The sequence below is a fragment of the Pogoniulus pusillus genome, chromosome 4 (genome assembly GCF_015220805.1).
Source record: "Pogoniulus pusillus isolate bPogPus1 chromosome 4, bPogPus1.pri, whole genome shotgun sequence".
In the NCBI taxonomy this organism is placed as follows: domain Eukaryota; kingdom Metazoa; phylum Chordata; class Aves; order Piciformes; family Lybiidae; genus Pogoniulus; species Pogoniulus pusillus.
Window position 1 is genome coordinate 46270042 of NC_087267.1, and position 16825 is coordinate 46286866.

A 16825-nucleotide genomic window follows, 5' to 3' on the forward strand; every position below is an offset into this window, starting at 1 on the left:
TTCACATAATGGCCAATAGGATGCTATGAATAACAGAGTCAGGGTTGGAAGGGACCGCAAGGGTCATCTAGTCCCAACCTCCAACTCTTTGAATAACAGAGTCAGGGTTGGAAGGGACCACAAGGGTCATCTAGTTCCAACCTCCAACTCTTTGACTAACAGAGTCAGGGTTGGAAGGGACCACAAGGGTCATCTAGTTCCAACCTCCAACTCTTTGAGTAATAGAGTCAGGGTTGGAAGGGACCACAAGGGTCATCTAGTCCCAACCTCCAACTCTTTGACTAACAGAGTCAGGGTTGGAAGGGACTACAAGGATCATCTAGTCCCAACCTCCAACTCTTTGACTAACAGAGTCAGGGTTGGAAGGGACCTCAAGGGTCATCTAGTTCCAACCTCCAACTCTTTGACTAACAGAGTCAGGGTTGGAAGGGACCTCAAGGGTCATCTAGTTCCAACCTCCAACTCTTTGAGTAATAGAGTCAGGGTTGGAAGGGACCACAAAGATCACCTAGTTCCAACTTCCCCCTTTAAACAGCATTCAGTGATGTGTATTTAGTGTATTTCAGATCTATAATGCAGTCAGTAGCTTTCAGTTATGCCTTTGGTAACAGTAAAAGTGAATTTGGCCTCAGTTTTAGTGGAGGCCAATAGACTGTAGCCAGGTGGGGTTGGTCTCTTCTCCTAGGCAAGCAGCAACAGAAGAAGGGGACACAGTCTCAAGCTGTGTCAGGGGAGGTCTAGGCTGGATGTTAGGAGGAAGTTGTTGGCAGAGAGAGTTGTTGGCACTGGAATGGGCTACCCAGGGAGGTGGTGGAGTCACTGTCCCTGGAGGTGTTCAAGAAAAGACTGAATGAGGCACTTAGGTCTGGTTGATTTGCCAGGGCTGGGTGCTATGTTGGACTGGATGAGCTTGGAGATCTCTTCCAAGCTGCTTGATTCTATGATCCTTCAAGGAGACCTCCAGCAAGTCATTCAACCACTGTGTGTGCTGATTTCCTCTGCTGTTAAAAGGCCCAAGAACAATTCCTTTAGCAATGGTTATCTGCTCTGTGAGATGTTGTGGAGGTTGTGTTAACAGCTAAGCCTTATTAATCTGAACGTGCTCTTCACTTTTTGGTTCTTAGATGCTGAAATGATTATTTATCCAACTGTTTGTCTCTCTTAATTAGCAGAGCAGATAGCCATGTGGAAATGATGTAAATAGACAGATACCAGCATGGCTTTTTCCTTTACTAACGAGAAGAAAATGCAGTTCTTCAACAGGACCACTCATCCCTTCTCTTCCCATTGATTCAGCTTTGCCTTTCCATTTTCCCTTGGGCTTTTCAGGTTGAAAGAGTTGTAAGGTCTGATGTTGGCCAGAAAGGCTTCAAAAACAGTAAATACTGCCTAGCTAGAACCCCCCACACCACCTTCCCCCCCAAAAAAAAGCCTTTATTCTGCTTATGCTTGCAAGAAAAAAATAATAGTGCAGCTCTAATGACCTGGACTCTGAGGAATTTTGTGCTTTGCCAAAAGAGATCTCTGCAGAAATCCCTTTTGTTCACAGAATTTTCTGTGCCCCTTTTGCACAGCCTTTTGCTGCTGGGGCTGAGCTGTACCTGATTAAACAGAGGTCTAACAAAGGAGAGGAAGGCAGGAAGGAGAGGAAGGAGCCTCTGTGCTATTAATAACCTAATTAAACATTTAAAAGTCAGGGAAAAATGTCAAGGACAGGCAACTGGATTAACATTAGAGTCAGCTGGCTTATTTATTTCAATAGTTCCTAAATACTTATTAATAGAATATGAGGCTTCTGAGCTTTCAGCACAAGGTGATGCTGCTGGAAAAATAGAACTTGCAAGGTTATACAACAGGAATCACGTTGAGAGGCCATCTGGGTACCTATGTGTCCTGCAAGGCTAATAGACCTGTTAGATGTCCTGGCTTGCCCCACCCTGCTGCTGAGCCTGCAGTGGGAGAGCAGCACAGACACAACCCTGTGCTGGGCTGCAGCAAGAGCACTGTGGGCACAGGGCAAGGGAGGGGATTCTGCCCCTTGGCTCTGCTATCCTCACACCCCACCTGCAGTCCTGAGGGCAGTTCTGGAGCCCCCAGCACAAGCAGGACATGGAAGTGTTGGAGCCAGTACAGAGGAGGGCACAAAGATGCTGAGAGGGCTGCAGCAACTCTGCTATGAGCACAGGCTACAAGACCTGGGGCTGTGCAGCCTGGAGAAGGCTTGGAGGAGACCTTGGAGTGGCCTTGCAGTATCTGAAGGGGGCTACAGGCAGGCTGGGGAGGGACTATTGACAAGGTCTGGTAATGGCAGGACAAGGGGAAATGGGTTTAAAGTGGCAGAGGGGAGACTGAAACTGGATGTTAGGGAAGGGTTCTTTGCAGTGAGGGTGGTGAGACACTGGCACAGGTTGAGGGTGGTGAGACACTGGCACAGGTTGAGGGTGGTGAGACACTGGCACAGGTTTCCGAGGGAGGTTGTGGAGCACAGAATCACCCAATGTGATCAAAGATCACATTGGGTGATTCTGTGCTCCACAACCTCCCTGGAGGTGTTCAAGTCCAGGTTGATGAGGCCTTGAGTGACCTATTCTAGCAGGAGATGTCCCTGCCTATATCAGGGGGTTGGAACTGGATGAGCTTTGAGGTCCCTTCCAACCTAAACCATTCTGTGATTCTATGATTTCATTTTTTCCTTAGAACTCAAACCAGATTGAGGCAATAACTGGGTTGGGCAGCTTGAAAACCCTACAGAAGTTGGACCTATCCAGGAATAAGATAACAAGCCTACATGGCTTGGAGGAACATGATCTACTGGAGGTGATCAACCTGGAGGACAACCAGGTAGGGAACTTAATGCTCATCTCATTCTTCTTTTTTTCAAAGAACATATGATGATTTTTGGTCTTTCTAAAACTTAGTCCACTTGAAGCTTAATCAAGGAAACTTAAAATGCTACAGGAAATGAATGGGTCCAATCTTGCTGCAGTGGCCTGTATGAAGAGAGAGAGTGGACACTCAGCAGGTTGGCTGATGATGCTGTCTACAACTACCTGCAGGGAGGCTGTAGCCAGGTGGGGTTGGGCTCTGCTGCCAGGCAGCCAGCAACAGAAGAAGGGGACACAGCCTCAAGCTGTGCCAGGGGAGGTCTAGGCTGGATGTTAGGAGGAAGTTGTTGTCAGAGAGAGTGATTGGCATTGGAATGGGCTGCCCAGGGAGGTGGTGGAGGCCCTGTCCCTGGAGGTGTTGAAGCCAAGCCAGGCTGAGGCACTTAGTGCCATGGTCTGGTTGACTGGCTAGGGCTGGGTGCTAGGTTGGGCTGGATGAGCTTGCAGGTCTCTTCCAGCCTGCTTGATTCTGTGGTTCTATGAATGGGAAGTAGTGTCTGACACCCTGTCAGGCTGTGCTGCCAGGTAGTGAGACCTGGAGAGTTGGGTAGACAGGAACCTCTTGAAGTTCCACAAGTTAGTCCTGCACCTGGTGAAGAAACCCTCCTGCACCAGTACAGGTGAGGGGTTGACCTGCTGCAAAGCAGCTTTGCGGAGAAGGACCTGGGAGTGCTGGTGTACAAGTTCAGCATGACCCAGCAATTTGGGTCATAGAATCAACCAGGTTGGAAGAGACTTCCAAGCTCAGCCAGTCCAACCTAGCACCCAGACCTGGCCAACCAACCAGACCATGGCACTAAGTGCCTCAGCCAGGCTTTGCTTCAACACCTCCAGGGTCAGTGACTCCACCTCCCTGGGCAGCCCATTCCAATGCCAATCACTCTCTCTGCCAACAACTTCCTCCTAACATCCAGCCTAGACCTCCCCTGCCACAACTTGAGACTCTGTCCCCTTGTTCTGTGGCACTATGAATTCCTTTCCTCACCCTTCCAGTTGACATTTAAAGGTACATCAACTGCACAAGACAGGAAGGTAACTATCAGTATGGTTGCTATTAGCATTAATAACACCAATTCCATTGCCTCATCAAGTTTCCACTCTTCTTTATGGCAGGCAAAAGCTATTAATTTTACCTCATCAAACTGTGCCTCTTTTAATGATGTTATTGAAACTGTTTAATGAGTCACCATTCCCCCCCCCCCCCAACATTTCCTCTTGGAGAATAATTTGAAGTGATTTTCCATTTATTAACACAGAAAGATTTGAGTGACATCAGCTCACAGTGATCTTAAAAGCTTGATTTCTTCCAAACTGGGCACCACAGATTTCTCTTCCAGCCACTTTTCTATCTCTGGTCACTGATTTTCAAATGTTAATGGTTGGCATTCTATGATTTATTTAGGAAGCTTACCCAAATGACATTTAACTGGGTCAAAACTGTTCTGAAGTAGCCTTTTTGTCCCAAAATGAATATTGGGTAGGCTGTGGTTGAAGTTTATGTTCTAAGACAATTTGATATATGCTGAGTCAGGGATAGAATCTGGAGTCTCCTAGTTTTAGTCTTTCAGCAGTGGAGGAGAACCAGATATCCTCATGTCAAGGGTTAGGGCTGGGCTGGCTGCTAGAGGAGTGACAGACCCTCTAGGAACCCCTCTGCCTTCCCAAAAGGGAATAAGGCTGAGAGGCTGATGGGCTGGGAAAGAAACAAAACAAGCTGTAGTGAAAATAATAAGAGTAAATTTAAGTAGATACAAATAGGTACAAAGCCCAAAATGGAATCCAACCCCTGATGGCAATAACATCATCCTTGCTATCAGTGCTGGGGGCAGGCACTAATGACACTAAGCTGTGTGGCACATTCAACTTCCTAGAGGGCAGGGATGCCATCCAGAGGGACCTGGACAGGGTGGAGAGGTGAGCCCAGGCCAACATGTTGAAATTCAGCAAAGCCAAGTGAAAGATCCTGCACCTGGGTAGGTGCAATCCCAAGCACAGCTCCAGGCTAGGTTGTGAATGGCTGAGAGCAGCCCTCAGGAAAAGGCCCTGGGGGTCTGGGCTAATAAAAAGCTCCACAGGAGCCTGCAGTGTGAGTGCAGCCCAGACACAGCCCGGTGCTGGGTGCAGCAAGAGCAGTGTGGGCACAGGGCAAGGGAGGGGATTCTGCCCCTTGGCTCTGCACTCCTCACACCCCACCTGCAGTCCTGGGGGCAGTTCTGGAGCCCCCAACACAAGCAGGACATGGAAGTGTTGGAGCCAGTCCAGAGGAGGCCACCAAGATGCTGAGAGGGCTGCAGCAGCTCTGCTCTGAGCACAGGCTGAGAGAGTTGGGGCTGTGCAGCCTGGAGAAGAGAAGGTTTGGAGAAGACCTTGGAGTGGCCTTCCATTATCTGAAGGGGGCTACAGGCAGGCTGGGGAGGGACTAGTGACAAGGTCTGGTAATGACAGAGTGAAGAGGAATGGGTTTAAAGTGGCAGAGGGGAGATTGAAACTGGATGTTAGGAAAGGGTTCTTTGCAGTGAGGGTGGTGAGACACTGGCACAGGTTTCCCAGGGAGGTGGTGGAGCACAGAAACACCCAATGTGATCTTTGATTTTTTTTTTGCTAGTCAACTCAAGCACAAATATCACTGCAGAACTGCCTCACTTAGGCTCCTCAGTCACATAAAAGCTAGGTGTGTTAGGGCTTGACATTGGAAAGAACTGGTCAAATGCAGGTGGCTTCAAATTGCTGTCTGTGTCAGACTTATTCTCCAGCTAGCATCCAAGTGGTCTGCTTTTTGTGCCTAGAAGAGCCTTACTGAATGCAGTTAGCATGCACAACCATGCTGTGAGCATAAGGATTGTATGGGCTTTATGTCCAGATTTCAGGAGCAGGCATTAAAACACTTTCCCCACCCAGTTAGAATGGATTCTGTTCCTCCTGATGGATGCTCTGTTTCTGTCACTAATTAGGTTGCTGAGCTGCATGAACTTGAATGCATTGAAGAGCTGCCTCTGCTCAGAGTTTTAAATCTTCTGAGAAATCCTCTGCAGGTAATTAAAAAACCCCAAAGAGGAAGGAATAGAAAAAAATTGAGAACCTAGAACGGCTGTTGTAGATGACATCAGAATCTATTTAGCCCAAATTTCCACCTCTGAGGGTGGCCAGGTCATTTCAGAGGATGAGAAATAATGAGTGAGAGATTCCCTGGTGTGGTTACCCAATTTTGGCTTGGAACTTTCTCTGTACCTAACATGTATATAGAATCATAGAATAAACCAGGTTGGAAGAGATTTCCAATGTCTTCATTGATGATCTGGATGAAGGGATTGAGTCCAGCATTGGTAAGTTTGCAATGACAGCAAGCTAGGAGCAGCTGTGGAGCTGTTGGAGGGCAGGAGAGCCCTGCAGAGGGACCTGGCCAAGCTGGATGGGTCAGCAGAGGCCAATGGGATGAGACTGAACAAGGCCAAGTGCAGGGTTCTGCACTTTGGCCACAACAACCCCAAGCAGCACTACAGGCTGGGGCCAGAGTGGCTGAGAGCAGCCAGGCAGAGAGGGGCCTGGGGGTGCTGGCAGAGAGGAGCTGAAGCTGAGGCAGCAGTGCCCAGGTGGGCAGCAGAGCCAATGGCATCCTGGGCTGGCTCAGGAGCAGTGTGGGCAGCAGGACAAGGGAGGTTCTTGTGCCCCTGTGCTCAGCACTGCTCAGGCCACCCCTGCAGTGCTGTGTCCAGTTCTGGGCTCCTCCATTGCAGAGAGATGTTGAGGTGCTGGAAGGTGTTTGGAGAAGGGCAGCAAGGCTGGGGAGGGGCCTGGAGCACAGCCCTGTGAGGAGAGGCTGAGGGAGCTGGGGGTGTGCAGCCTGCAGCAGAGGAGGCTCAGGGCAGAGCTCATTGCTGTCTGCAGCTGCCTGCAGGGAGGCTGTAGCCAGGTGGGGTTGGGCTCTGGTGCCAGGCAAGCAGCAACAGAACAAGGGGACACAGTCTCAAGCTGTGCCAGCCCAACCTAGCACCCAGCCCTGGCCAATCAACCAGACCATGGCACTAAGTGCCCCAGCCAGGATTTGCTTCAACACCTCCAGCCACAGCAACTCCACCTCCCTGGGCAGCCCATTCCAATGCCAATCACTCTCTCTGCCAACAACTTCTCCTAACATCCAGCCTAGACCTCCCCAGGATCCAAGATGGTGTTGTCCTGACTCTTGTGATACCTACATTGTGTGTGAATTTTACTGTGATTGCCAATGTCAGGAAGAAGATAAATGCTCAGGGTTTAACTTTGTCTACCTTTAACTGCCAGTTTTGTATTTAGCTTTTGTTCTGACAATGATCTGTGGTGGCAGACAATGAAATTAGCATGAGTAAAAATACCTGCTGTGGCCTGCCCCTGGTCCTCTGTACTCTGAAAGCCCTTTTCTGTTTAGATGTCCTTCCCCTAAGCAAAGACTGATCATATTCCTTTCAATTGCTGGTTTAATAACTTGTACATGCAATAATCATCTTAAGACAGCTGTCTGAATTTCAGTGCCTTTAACAGGACCTTACTGCTTTTAGAAGTAGGAAGCTTGATGAACTTGTCAGTAGCAGCTTTTCCATTTGACTTTTAATTACTCCTTTTTATTGTTTCAGACTTAGAAGCCTGGATGGTGAGGGGTTTATAATCAAAATTCACTTTTAAGGTTCCTGTAGGGCTGCTAAAGTCAAAAGTGTTACAGAGAATCCCAGAATAGTGCAGTTTGGAAACAGATCTCTGGAGATCACAGAATCAGTCAGGGTTGGAAGGGACCACAAGGAGCAGCCAGTTCCAAGCCCCCTGCCATGCCCAGGGACACCCTACCCTAGAGCAGGCTGCACACAGCCTCAGCCAGCCTGGCCTCAAACACCTCCAGCCATGGGGCCTCAACCACCTCCCTGGGCAACCCATTCCAGCTTCTCACCACTCTCCTGCTCAACTTCCTCCTCACCTCCACTCTCACTCTCCCCACCTCCAGCTTTGCTCCATCCCCCCCACTCCTGCCACTCCCTCACAGCCTCCAAATTCCCTCCCCAGATTTTTTGTAGCCCCCTTCAGATGCTGGAAGGCCACAAGAAGGTCACCTGGGAGCCTCCTCTGCTGCAGCCTGCACAGCCCCAACTCTTTCAGGCTGTGCTCACAGCAGAGCTGCTGCAGCCTCTGAGCATCCTCCTGGCCCTGCTCTGGACACTCTCCAGCATCTCCACAGCCCTCTTGTCCCAGGGGCTCCAGAGCTGGATGCAGGACTCCAGCTGGGGTCTCAGCAGAGCAGAGGGGGAGATCATCCAGTGCAAACACCCTGATAAAGCAGGGTCACCAAAGCAGGTTCCCCTGGATCACAATGTTCTGGAGGGTTTGAAATCTTTTCCACCTGGCTACATCCTCCCTTCAGGTAGTTGTAGACAGCAGAGATCACCCCTGAGCCTCCTCTGAACAACTCCAGCAGTTGTAGACTTCTAAGCAACCCTTAGCTTTAGCTGCAGAAGCTACACTTGCATTGGAGAGTCTCTTTGTGCAGTGTATTGACATCCTTCAGGGTAAAAAGCTTTTTATGTTGCAGTGTATTAAGGCAAATTGAATTTCAACTGACTGAAATGAAACATTAGCTTGATGAAGTCAAGTACTTTCTGTCAAAGTGGAAACTTTGTCCTTCAGGAGCAAGCAGATTATTGGCTCTTGGCGATTTTCACCTTGCTCCGACTCACAGAGCTGGATGGCAGGAAGATTTCAGTGGAGGAAAAGGTATGTAAACATCAGAGCATCATAGAATCAACCAGGTGGAAAGAGAACTCCAAGCTCAGCCAGGCCAACCTAGCACCCAGCCCTGGCCAATCAACCAGACCATGGCACTAAGTGCCTCAGCCAGGCTTTGCTTCAGCACCTCCAGGGATGGCGACTTCACCTCCCTGGGCAGCCCATTCCAATGCCAATCACTCTCTCTGACAACAACTTTCTCCTAACATCCAGCCTAGACCTCCCCTGCCACAACTTGAGGCTGTGCCCCTTCTTCTGTTGCTGCTTGCCTGGGAGAAGAGCCCAACCCCACCTGGCTACAGCCTCCCTTCAGGTAGTTGTAGACAACAGCAATGAGGTCAGCTCTGAGCCTCCTCTTCTCCAGTCTAAACAACCCCAAATCAAATCCTGTTGTCCTGTTGCCTCTTTCTTGGAAGAAGAGCTCCAGCTGTCTCCAACCACCATTCAGAGAACTGCTGAGAGCCAGAAGGTCTCCCCTCAGCCTCCTTTTCTCCAGGCTGAACACTCCCAGTTCCCTAAGTTGCTCTTCATAAGACCTGTTCTGCACATCATATCATTCTGGACTTCTTTCTGAGTAAAGCATATAAACTCCTGTGCATGCAGATAGAGCTTTGTAGTCATGTGAGTGTGACAAATCTCTCATGCTCCAGCTTCCAAGGCAGGCTACAAGTCAGAGAATTGTGCTTCTAAGTCCAGAGAGTTCCTGGAGCAGCTGTGGTATGTGAAAATGCAAAGCTTACCTAAAAGCTTTGTTCAGGGAAGAAATGCATTTAACAGCCCTTGGTACTCAGCAGGTGAATCTAAGCAGGCAACTGCAGCCATGAAATAGTCAAGAGATAACAACTGTGCTGCTTCTGAAATGCCATTGTTGGGTGTTTGTGGTGCCACAAAGTGAACTTGGAAATTGAGTTACACTCTTACTTGTTTCCTGTTCTACTCCACACAGCTTTCCCTGTTCAGTTTTCTTCCCCACAAAAACCTGCTCAGACTGCTGGCTGCAACTATCTGTTGCAACAGAAACTTCCCCTCTTGTGCTGCTGTTACTCTAATTTGGCTGCTGCATGTAGTGTTTCAGTGTCCAAGCCATGCTACATCTGTTAGGATTAAAACAACTGCCAATTTGGGTCACTAAGTTTGCAGATGATAGCAAGCTAGGAGCAGGTGTGGAGCTGGTGGAGGGTAGCAGAGCCCTGGCCAGGCTGGATGGGTGAGCAGAGGCCAGTAGGATGAGACTGAACAAGACCAAGTGCAGGGTTCTACACTTTGGCCACAACAACCCCAAGCAGCACTACAGGTTGGGGCCAGAGTGGCTGAGAGCAGCCAGGCAGAGAGGGCCCTGGGGGTGCTGGCAGAGAGGAGCTGAAGCTGAGGCAACAGTGCCCAGGTGGGCAGCAGAGCCAATGGCATCCTGGGCTGGCTCAGGAGCAGTGTGGCCCTGTGAGGAGAGGCTGAGGGAGCTGGGGGTGTGCAGCCTGCAGCAGAGGCGGCTCAGGGCAGAGCTCATTGCAGTCTACAACTCCCTGAAGGGAGGCTGTAGCCAGGTGGGGTTGGGCTCTTCTGACAGCCAAGCAGCAGCAGAACAAGGGGACAGAGTCTCAAGTTGTGCCAGGGCAGGTCTAGGCTGGGTGTTAGGAGGAAGTTGTTGGCAGAGAGAGTGATTGGCATTGGAATGGGCTGCCCAGGGAGGTGGTGGAGTCCCCATCCCTGGAGGTGTTGAAGCCAAGCCTGGATGAGACACTTAGTGCCATGCTCTGGTTGACTGGCCAGGGCTGGGTGCTAGGTTGGCCTGGGTAAGCTTGAAGGTCTCTTCCAACCTGGTTAATCTAGTCCTACCAACCTGCAGTGAGCAGGGACATCATGAAGTGAGGTCTCTTCTCTCACTCATCCCAAAGTAATGTGGATGCTGGATCTCAAGTACTGAAGGTTTTGCTTTAAAGATCCCCTGATCTTGTAACGAGAGGACGTTGGGTAATAGGTTTGAAGTGGCAGAGGGGAGATTGAAACTGGATGTAACTGGATGTTAGGAAAGGGTTCTCTGCAGTGAGGGTGGTGAGACACTGGCACAGGTTTCCCAGGGAGGTTGTGGAGCACAGAATCACCCAATGTGATCAAAGATCACATTGGGTGATTCTGTGCTCCACAACCTCCCTAGAGGTGTTCAAGTTCAGGTTGGATGAGGCTTTGAGCAACCTGTTGTAGTGGGAGGTGTCCCTGCCTATGGCAGAGGGTTGGAACTGGCTGAGCTTTGAGGTCCCTTCCAACCTAAACCACTCTCTGATTTTTGCACTGTGCTCTTTGCTAATGCAGCAGGGCTGCTTGCAGCAGTGTTTTGCAGCAATGTTGGCTAGTTGATGTTTGATGGTGTGTGTGCAATAACTCAGCAGCAGTTCTTAACCTCTTTCTGAGTGGGCAGCATTAATAACACCAATAAATTGGCATCTCATTAGTGGTCAGTACTCTCAATAGACCTTTCAAGAGAATGGAAGGAGGGAATCCTTGGAGCTTTGAGTGCATCTCCTCCCAGGAAAGACAGAAATGTCTTGTCAGGAGGAAATTGCACTTTGCTGACTTTGTTAGTGCCCATTCTGTTCTGATGAATAAATGAATGGGTTCAGTCCCTAAGGGTTGCTGTTTGGCATCTTCCACCAGCACTGAGAGGATGCAAATTAATGGATAATTAAAACCTAAGCAGAATTACTTTGCATCTCATGTGGCATCCTGGGGGTTTTTTTTATCCAGTAAAAAGCTGGCTGGATCAAAGCTGGTGAGCTGTGTCTGGCTACCTTCCACCCATCCACCCAATTGTGCTTAAACCTGCAAAGATTTGGCTAGCACAGTGCTCACAGAGCAGCCAAACACAAAGACTGAGCCTCCTAACTATGAAGCCAGCTTGATTCACAGCATATTGCAGCTGGAAACAATTACATCACTCCTCTGGTTTCTTTAAACCCTAAACTGTGGGGAAAACAGGTTGCTGCTGTGAATAAATATGATCCTCCTCCCGAAGTTGTGGCTGCCAGAGATCATATGACTCAAGTGATGTACAGCATGCTACAGCCCCAGAGAATCTTGGACAGGTAAGTTCTGCCTCCACTTCTTATGTCCTCCTGAGGGTGGCACTCAAGGAAAGCAGAATCTGCTGTCATATTATCAAGGGACATTTTCCTGCCTCTCTCCTACCTTTAGGTTGATCTAGCCAAGAGGAGAAGTCTTCTAATGCTCTTGTTGGCAGGCTGGGAATTAGACAACTCTTATTTGGTTGAAATTGATTATGAAATGAAGTTAGTCTCTCACCTCAAAAGCCTGAGACAGATTGTTCACAGCTCCATCTCTTCTAAACAATCTGCTGCAGCAGATGGCCACGTGCACTGCAAAGGGAAGATGCAACATTTCTATCAATACTCAAAGGCAATTTAGACATCTCCAGAGGCAGCAGAGCTGCACAGCACATCTTCTTCCTATTCTGCTTACTCCTCTTCATACTCTTGGTACCCCACTGTGAACCAAATGATTGTGTTTTGTGGCTCTGGGGCACATTTTACATTCTTTAGGTGAAATTCTCAAGTTACTGCTTAGGAAAGGTCCAGCTTTGGGAAGGAGGTGATGCTGTGAGTGGGGGTGCTGGTGGAGGAGAAGCACAACAGGAGCCAGCAGTGTGCACTTGCAGCCCAGAAAGCCAAGCAGAGCCTGGGCTGCAGCAGCAGCAGTGTGGCCAGCAGGGCCAGGGAGGGGATTCTCCCCCTCTGTTCTGCTCTGCTGAGACCCCAGCTGGAGTCCTGCATCCAGCTCTGGAGCCCCTGGGACAAGAGGGATGTGGAGATGCTGGAGAGTGTCCAGAGCAGGGCCAGGAGGATGCTCAGAGGCTGCAGCAGCTCTGCTGTGAGCACAGACTGAAAGAGTTGGGGCTGTGCAGGCTGCAGCAGAGGAGGCTCCCTGGTGACCTTCTTGTGGCCTGCCAGGACCTGAAGGGGGCTCCAAAAAAGCTGGGGAGGGACTTTTTAGTTTCTTTGGGAGTGGAAGGCCTGGGGGAATGGAGCAAAGCTGGAGGTGGGGAGAGTGAGAGTGGAAGTGAGGAGGAAGTTGTTGAGCAGGAGAGTGGTGAGAGGCTGGAATGGGTTGCCCAGGGAGGTGGTTGAGGCCCCATGGCTGCAGGTGTTTGAGGCCAGGCTGGCTGAGGCTGTGTGCAGCTGCTGCTGGAACTAGATAATCCTTGTGGTCCTTTCCAACCCTGACTGATTCTATGATTCTAACTCTGCCAAGCCTGGTTCTAAACCATGTCCCTCAGCACCACAATGCAACTTGAACTGCATTGGTAGAGGGGGTTGGACCAGATGAGCTCCAGTAGTCCTTCCAATCACAGTCTATGAGGTTGCTTAGTCAAGACATGCTCCTCAGACCCCTCCCCCCCTTCATTATCCTTCTCTGTACTCAAAGTTAGTTGCTTGTAAGAGAAGAGGGAGAAGAAATAGACTATTTGCAGATGTTTGTGTTCATGGCTTTTAAATCCCATTTAACTGCAAGCTAAACACACACAGGTCTGTTCACCTGAGTATTGCACTTGAAACTTTGGATTCAGTTAAAGCCATTTTGTAGTTAAAAATAAGTGGGCTTCAAATCATTTCAGCTCTTCCTGACAGCATCCAAGCTGAGGCTTAATCCTCAGCTCTAGCTGAGAGTTCTTAAAGCAGAGTCATAGCTGCATTCCATTTTTAGCTGTCTAAATAAACTGCTGGCCACTCAGAAGTGCAGAAATGCTTTTCATTCCACTGTTTACAGCTGGAAGTGGAAATCTGAGCTGGATCCATCTGCTCAGTGTGGAGGAAATGGAAGGCTTTGTGTTTTTGCAGCACTTATGGTTATTTTATTTGGTGCTGTGTTCAGTGGGGTTTGAGGATCTTAAGTGGGTTTCATTGAATTCAACTGAATTCTCCTTTACAAATTGCCACCTTCAGCTGGCAAGGCCAGAGAAGGCAGCAGGGTTACATGCAGGAGTGCAGGAGGGTTTGCAGGATTGAGTCCTCATCTTATTATCCCTCTCATTAAAATACTGCCATCTCTGCAACAGGCTGGGAGAACTCTTCAGCAAACCCCAGCAACGCTGTGGCTGCAGAGGGACGTTTAGAAAAGGCTTCAAATCAGGAAAGATTATCATAGACATCCCATAATTTCTTTTGCAAAGGAGACCCAGGGGTCTTCAATGCAGTGCTTTGTGCTATTTTTATGTTTAGAGCAAGCCAATCTGAGCACAGGCAGCTCCTGGTGTTTTGTCTCTGCTGTGAGCAGTGGGAATCAGGATTGGAAGGGACCACAAGGATCATCTAGTCCCAGCCCTCCTGCCATGGACAGGGACACCCTACCCAAGAGCAGGCTGCACACAGCCTCAGCCAGCCTGGCCTCAAACACCTCCAGCCATGGGGCCTCAACCACCTCCCTGGGCAACCCATTCCAGCCTCTCACCACTCTCCTGCTCAACAACTTCCTCCTCACCTCCACTCTCACTCTCCCCACCTCCAGCTTTGCTCCATTCCCCCCACTCCTGCCACTCCCTCACAGCCTCCAAAGTCCCTCCCCAGCTTTTTTGTAGCCCCCTTCAGATCCTGGAAGGCCACAAGAAGGTCACCTGGGAGCCTCCTCTGCTGCAGCCTGCACAGCCCCAACTCTTTCAGGCTGTGCTCACAGCAGAGCTGCTGCAGCCTCTCAGCATCCTCCTGACCCAGCATCTCCACAGCCCTCTTGTCCCAGGGGCTCCAGAGCTGGATGCAGGACTCCAGCTGGGGTCTCAGCAGAGCAGAGGGGCAGAATCCCCTCCCTGGCCCTGCTGGCCACACTGCTGCTGCTGCAGCCCAGGCTCTGCTTGGCTTTCTGGGCTGCAAGTGCACACTGCTGGCTACTGCTGAGCTTCTCCTCCAGCAGCACCCCCAAGTGCCTCTCCTCAGGGCTGCTCTCCAGCCACTCACTGCCCTGCCTGCATTTGTCTTTGGCATTGCCTCGACCCAGCTGCAGGACCTTGCCCTTGGTCTTGTTGCACCTCCTGAGCTTGACTTGTGCCCACCTCTGCAGCCTGCCCAGGTCCCTTTGGCTGGATCCCTGCCCTGCAGCCTTGCTGCTGCACCACACAGCTTGGTGTGGGCAGCAAACCTGCTGAGGCTGCACTCAGTGCCTGTGTCCAGTTGGGATGAGCTGAAACAACAACAAAGTTTCTGCAGAAGCTCTGAAGAAAGTTGTTGAAGAGTTTGCTTGTAGGGGGCTCTAATGGCTCTTTGTTTTCCTTTCTCACAGCACTTTGCCTAGTCTTGATGCTGCCTACCCCATGCTGGTATTAGTTGGCCCTTTAGCCTGTGGTAAGAGAGAGCTCACTCATAAGATCTGCAGGCAGTTCAACAACTTCTTCAGATATGGGTAAGTTTACTCCCTAACTTGAGAAGAACACTGAGTGATCAGGGCTGGAATTGCCACTGGATGAGGTTTAACTTCCTAAAAGTTAAAACTTCTTGAAAGTTAAGCTTCTTAAAAGTTAAACCAATAAATGTTCATTGAATCACAGAATCAGTCAGGGTTGGACTGCACAGGTTGCCAGGATCAAAGATCACATTGGGTGATTCTGTGCTCCACCACCTCCCTGGAGGTGGTCAAGGCCAGGTTGGCAGAGGGAAGATTGAAACTGGGTGTTAGGAAAGGGTTCTTTGCAGTGAGGGTGGGGAGACACTGGCACAGGTTGAGGGTGGTGAGACACTGGCATAGGTTGCTCAGGGATCTTTGATCACATTGGGTGATTCTGTGCTCCACCACCTCCCTGGAGGTGTTCAAGTCCAGGTTGGATGAGGCTTTGAGCAACCTGTTCTAGTGGGAGATGCCTCTGCCTATGGCAGTGGGTTGGAACTGCTTTATGTTTGAGCTCCCTTCCAACCTAAACCATTCTATGATTCTCTGCTCAGATTGCAGCCACTTGCAGGATGAAATCATTAAGCTGGCAACTTTGGAGAGGACATTTTAAGCAAGCATTTGTGACTGAAAAGATGCCTTTTTGCCTTTCCTGGAAGCAGCTAGTCTGTTTTAAAAGGCTGAGTTGAAAATGGCAAGGCAATTGAATTTTCCCAAGCACTCTGTGTTTAAGAGCATTGTTTTTATGCTGTGCATTTTACCTCCTAAAAGTTTGATGCACAAGAGAGTCAACAAAACCCACCCAAACCAGGCAGTGGAGAAGTGGGAAGAGGCAGAATCTTAACAGAGCAGAAAATTGCTAACCATAAAGCAAAGTTGTGTTTTAATTATTCAGTGGAGATTTAAGCACTTTTATGGCTTACACTGTTAAAATTTCATACATTCCACTCATTAAAAATGTATTTCATGCCAGCTACCCTGGCAGTTTGAATGTAAACATGGCCCTGCAATTAAAAAAAGGTGGGAATGTTTCAACCAAAATAAAGTGTGATTGGACCCTGGAACCATCTGCTGAGTGCTCAGCACTGACCTTTAAAGCTGGATGCAGCCAGAGTACCTTAAAGCAAATGAAGTGATTTCTTTTCACAGGGCATGTGTAATTGCTGTGGCTTGCTGATAGAATAAAGGAGCAGCTTCTAATACCAGCACAGATGTGCAGCAGGCTAAACTTCTTAGAATCACAGAATCAACCATAGTGGAAGAGACCTCCAAGTTGCCATCCCTGGAGGTGTTGAAGCAAAGCCTGGGTGAGGTACTTAGTGCCATGGTCTGGGTGACTGGACAGGGCTGGGTGCTAGGTTGGGCTGGAAGAGCTTGGAGGTCTCTTCCAACCTGCTTGATTCTATGAGCACAGAATTCCAGCATGGTGGGGGTTGGAAGGCACTTCTGGAGATCATAGAATGATAGAATCAATCAGGTTGGAAGAGAGCTCCAAGCTCAGCCAGCCCAACCTAGCACCCAGCCCTGGCCAAGCACCCAGACCATGGCACTAAGTGCCTCAGCCAGGCTTGGCTTCAACACCTCCAGCCACAGTGACTCCACCACCTCCCTGGGCAGCCCATTCCAATGCCAATCACTCTCTCTGACAACAACTTCCTCCTAACATCCAGCCTAGACCTGCCCTGGCACAGCTTGAGACTGTGTCCCCTTCTTCTGTTGCTGGTTACCTGGCAGAAGAGCCCAACCCCACCTGGCTACAGCCTCCCTGCAGGGAGTTGTAGACAGCAGTGAGGTCAGCCCTGAGCCTCCTCTGC

The 16825-nt window shown here is 49.7% G+C and overlaps 1 protein-coding gene across 1 annotated transcript in view; it reads left to right on the forward strand.

The window, feature by feature from the left end:
• LRGUK (leucine rich repeats and guanylate kinase domain containing) overlaps positions 1 to 16825 on the forward strand; it is a 59218-nt gene that overhangs the window by 16720 nt on the left and 25673 nt on the right. Inside the window, exons 7-11 of the mRNA XM_064142748.1 lie at positions 2698 to 2841; positions 5837 to 5917; positions 8532 to 8618; positions 11601 to 11707; positions 14910 to 15029. Of these exons, the coding sequence (XP_063998818.1) occupies positions 2698 to 2841; positions 5837 to 5917; positions 8532 to 8618; positions 11601 to 11707; positions 14910 to 15029 (539 nt within the window). The remainder of the gene's footprint in view (positions 1 to 2697; positions 2842 to 5836; positions 5918 to 8531; positions 8619 to 11600; positions 11708 to 14909; positions 15030 to 16825) is intronic.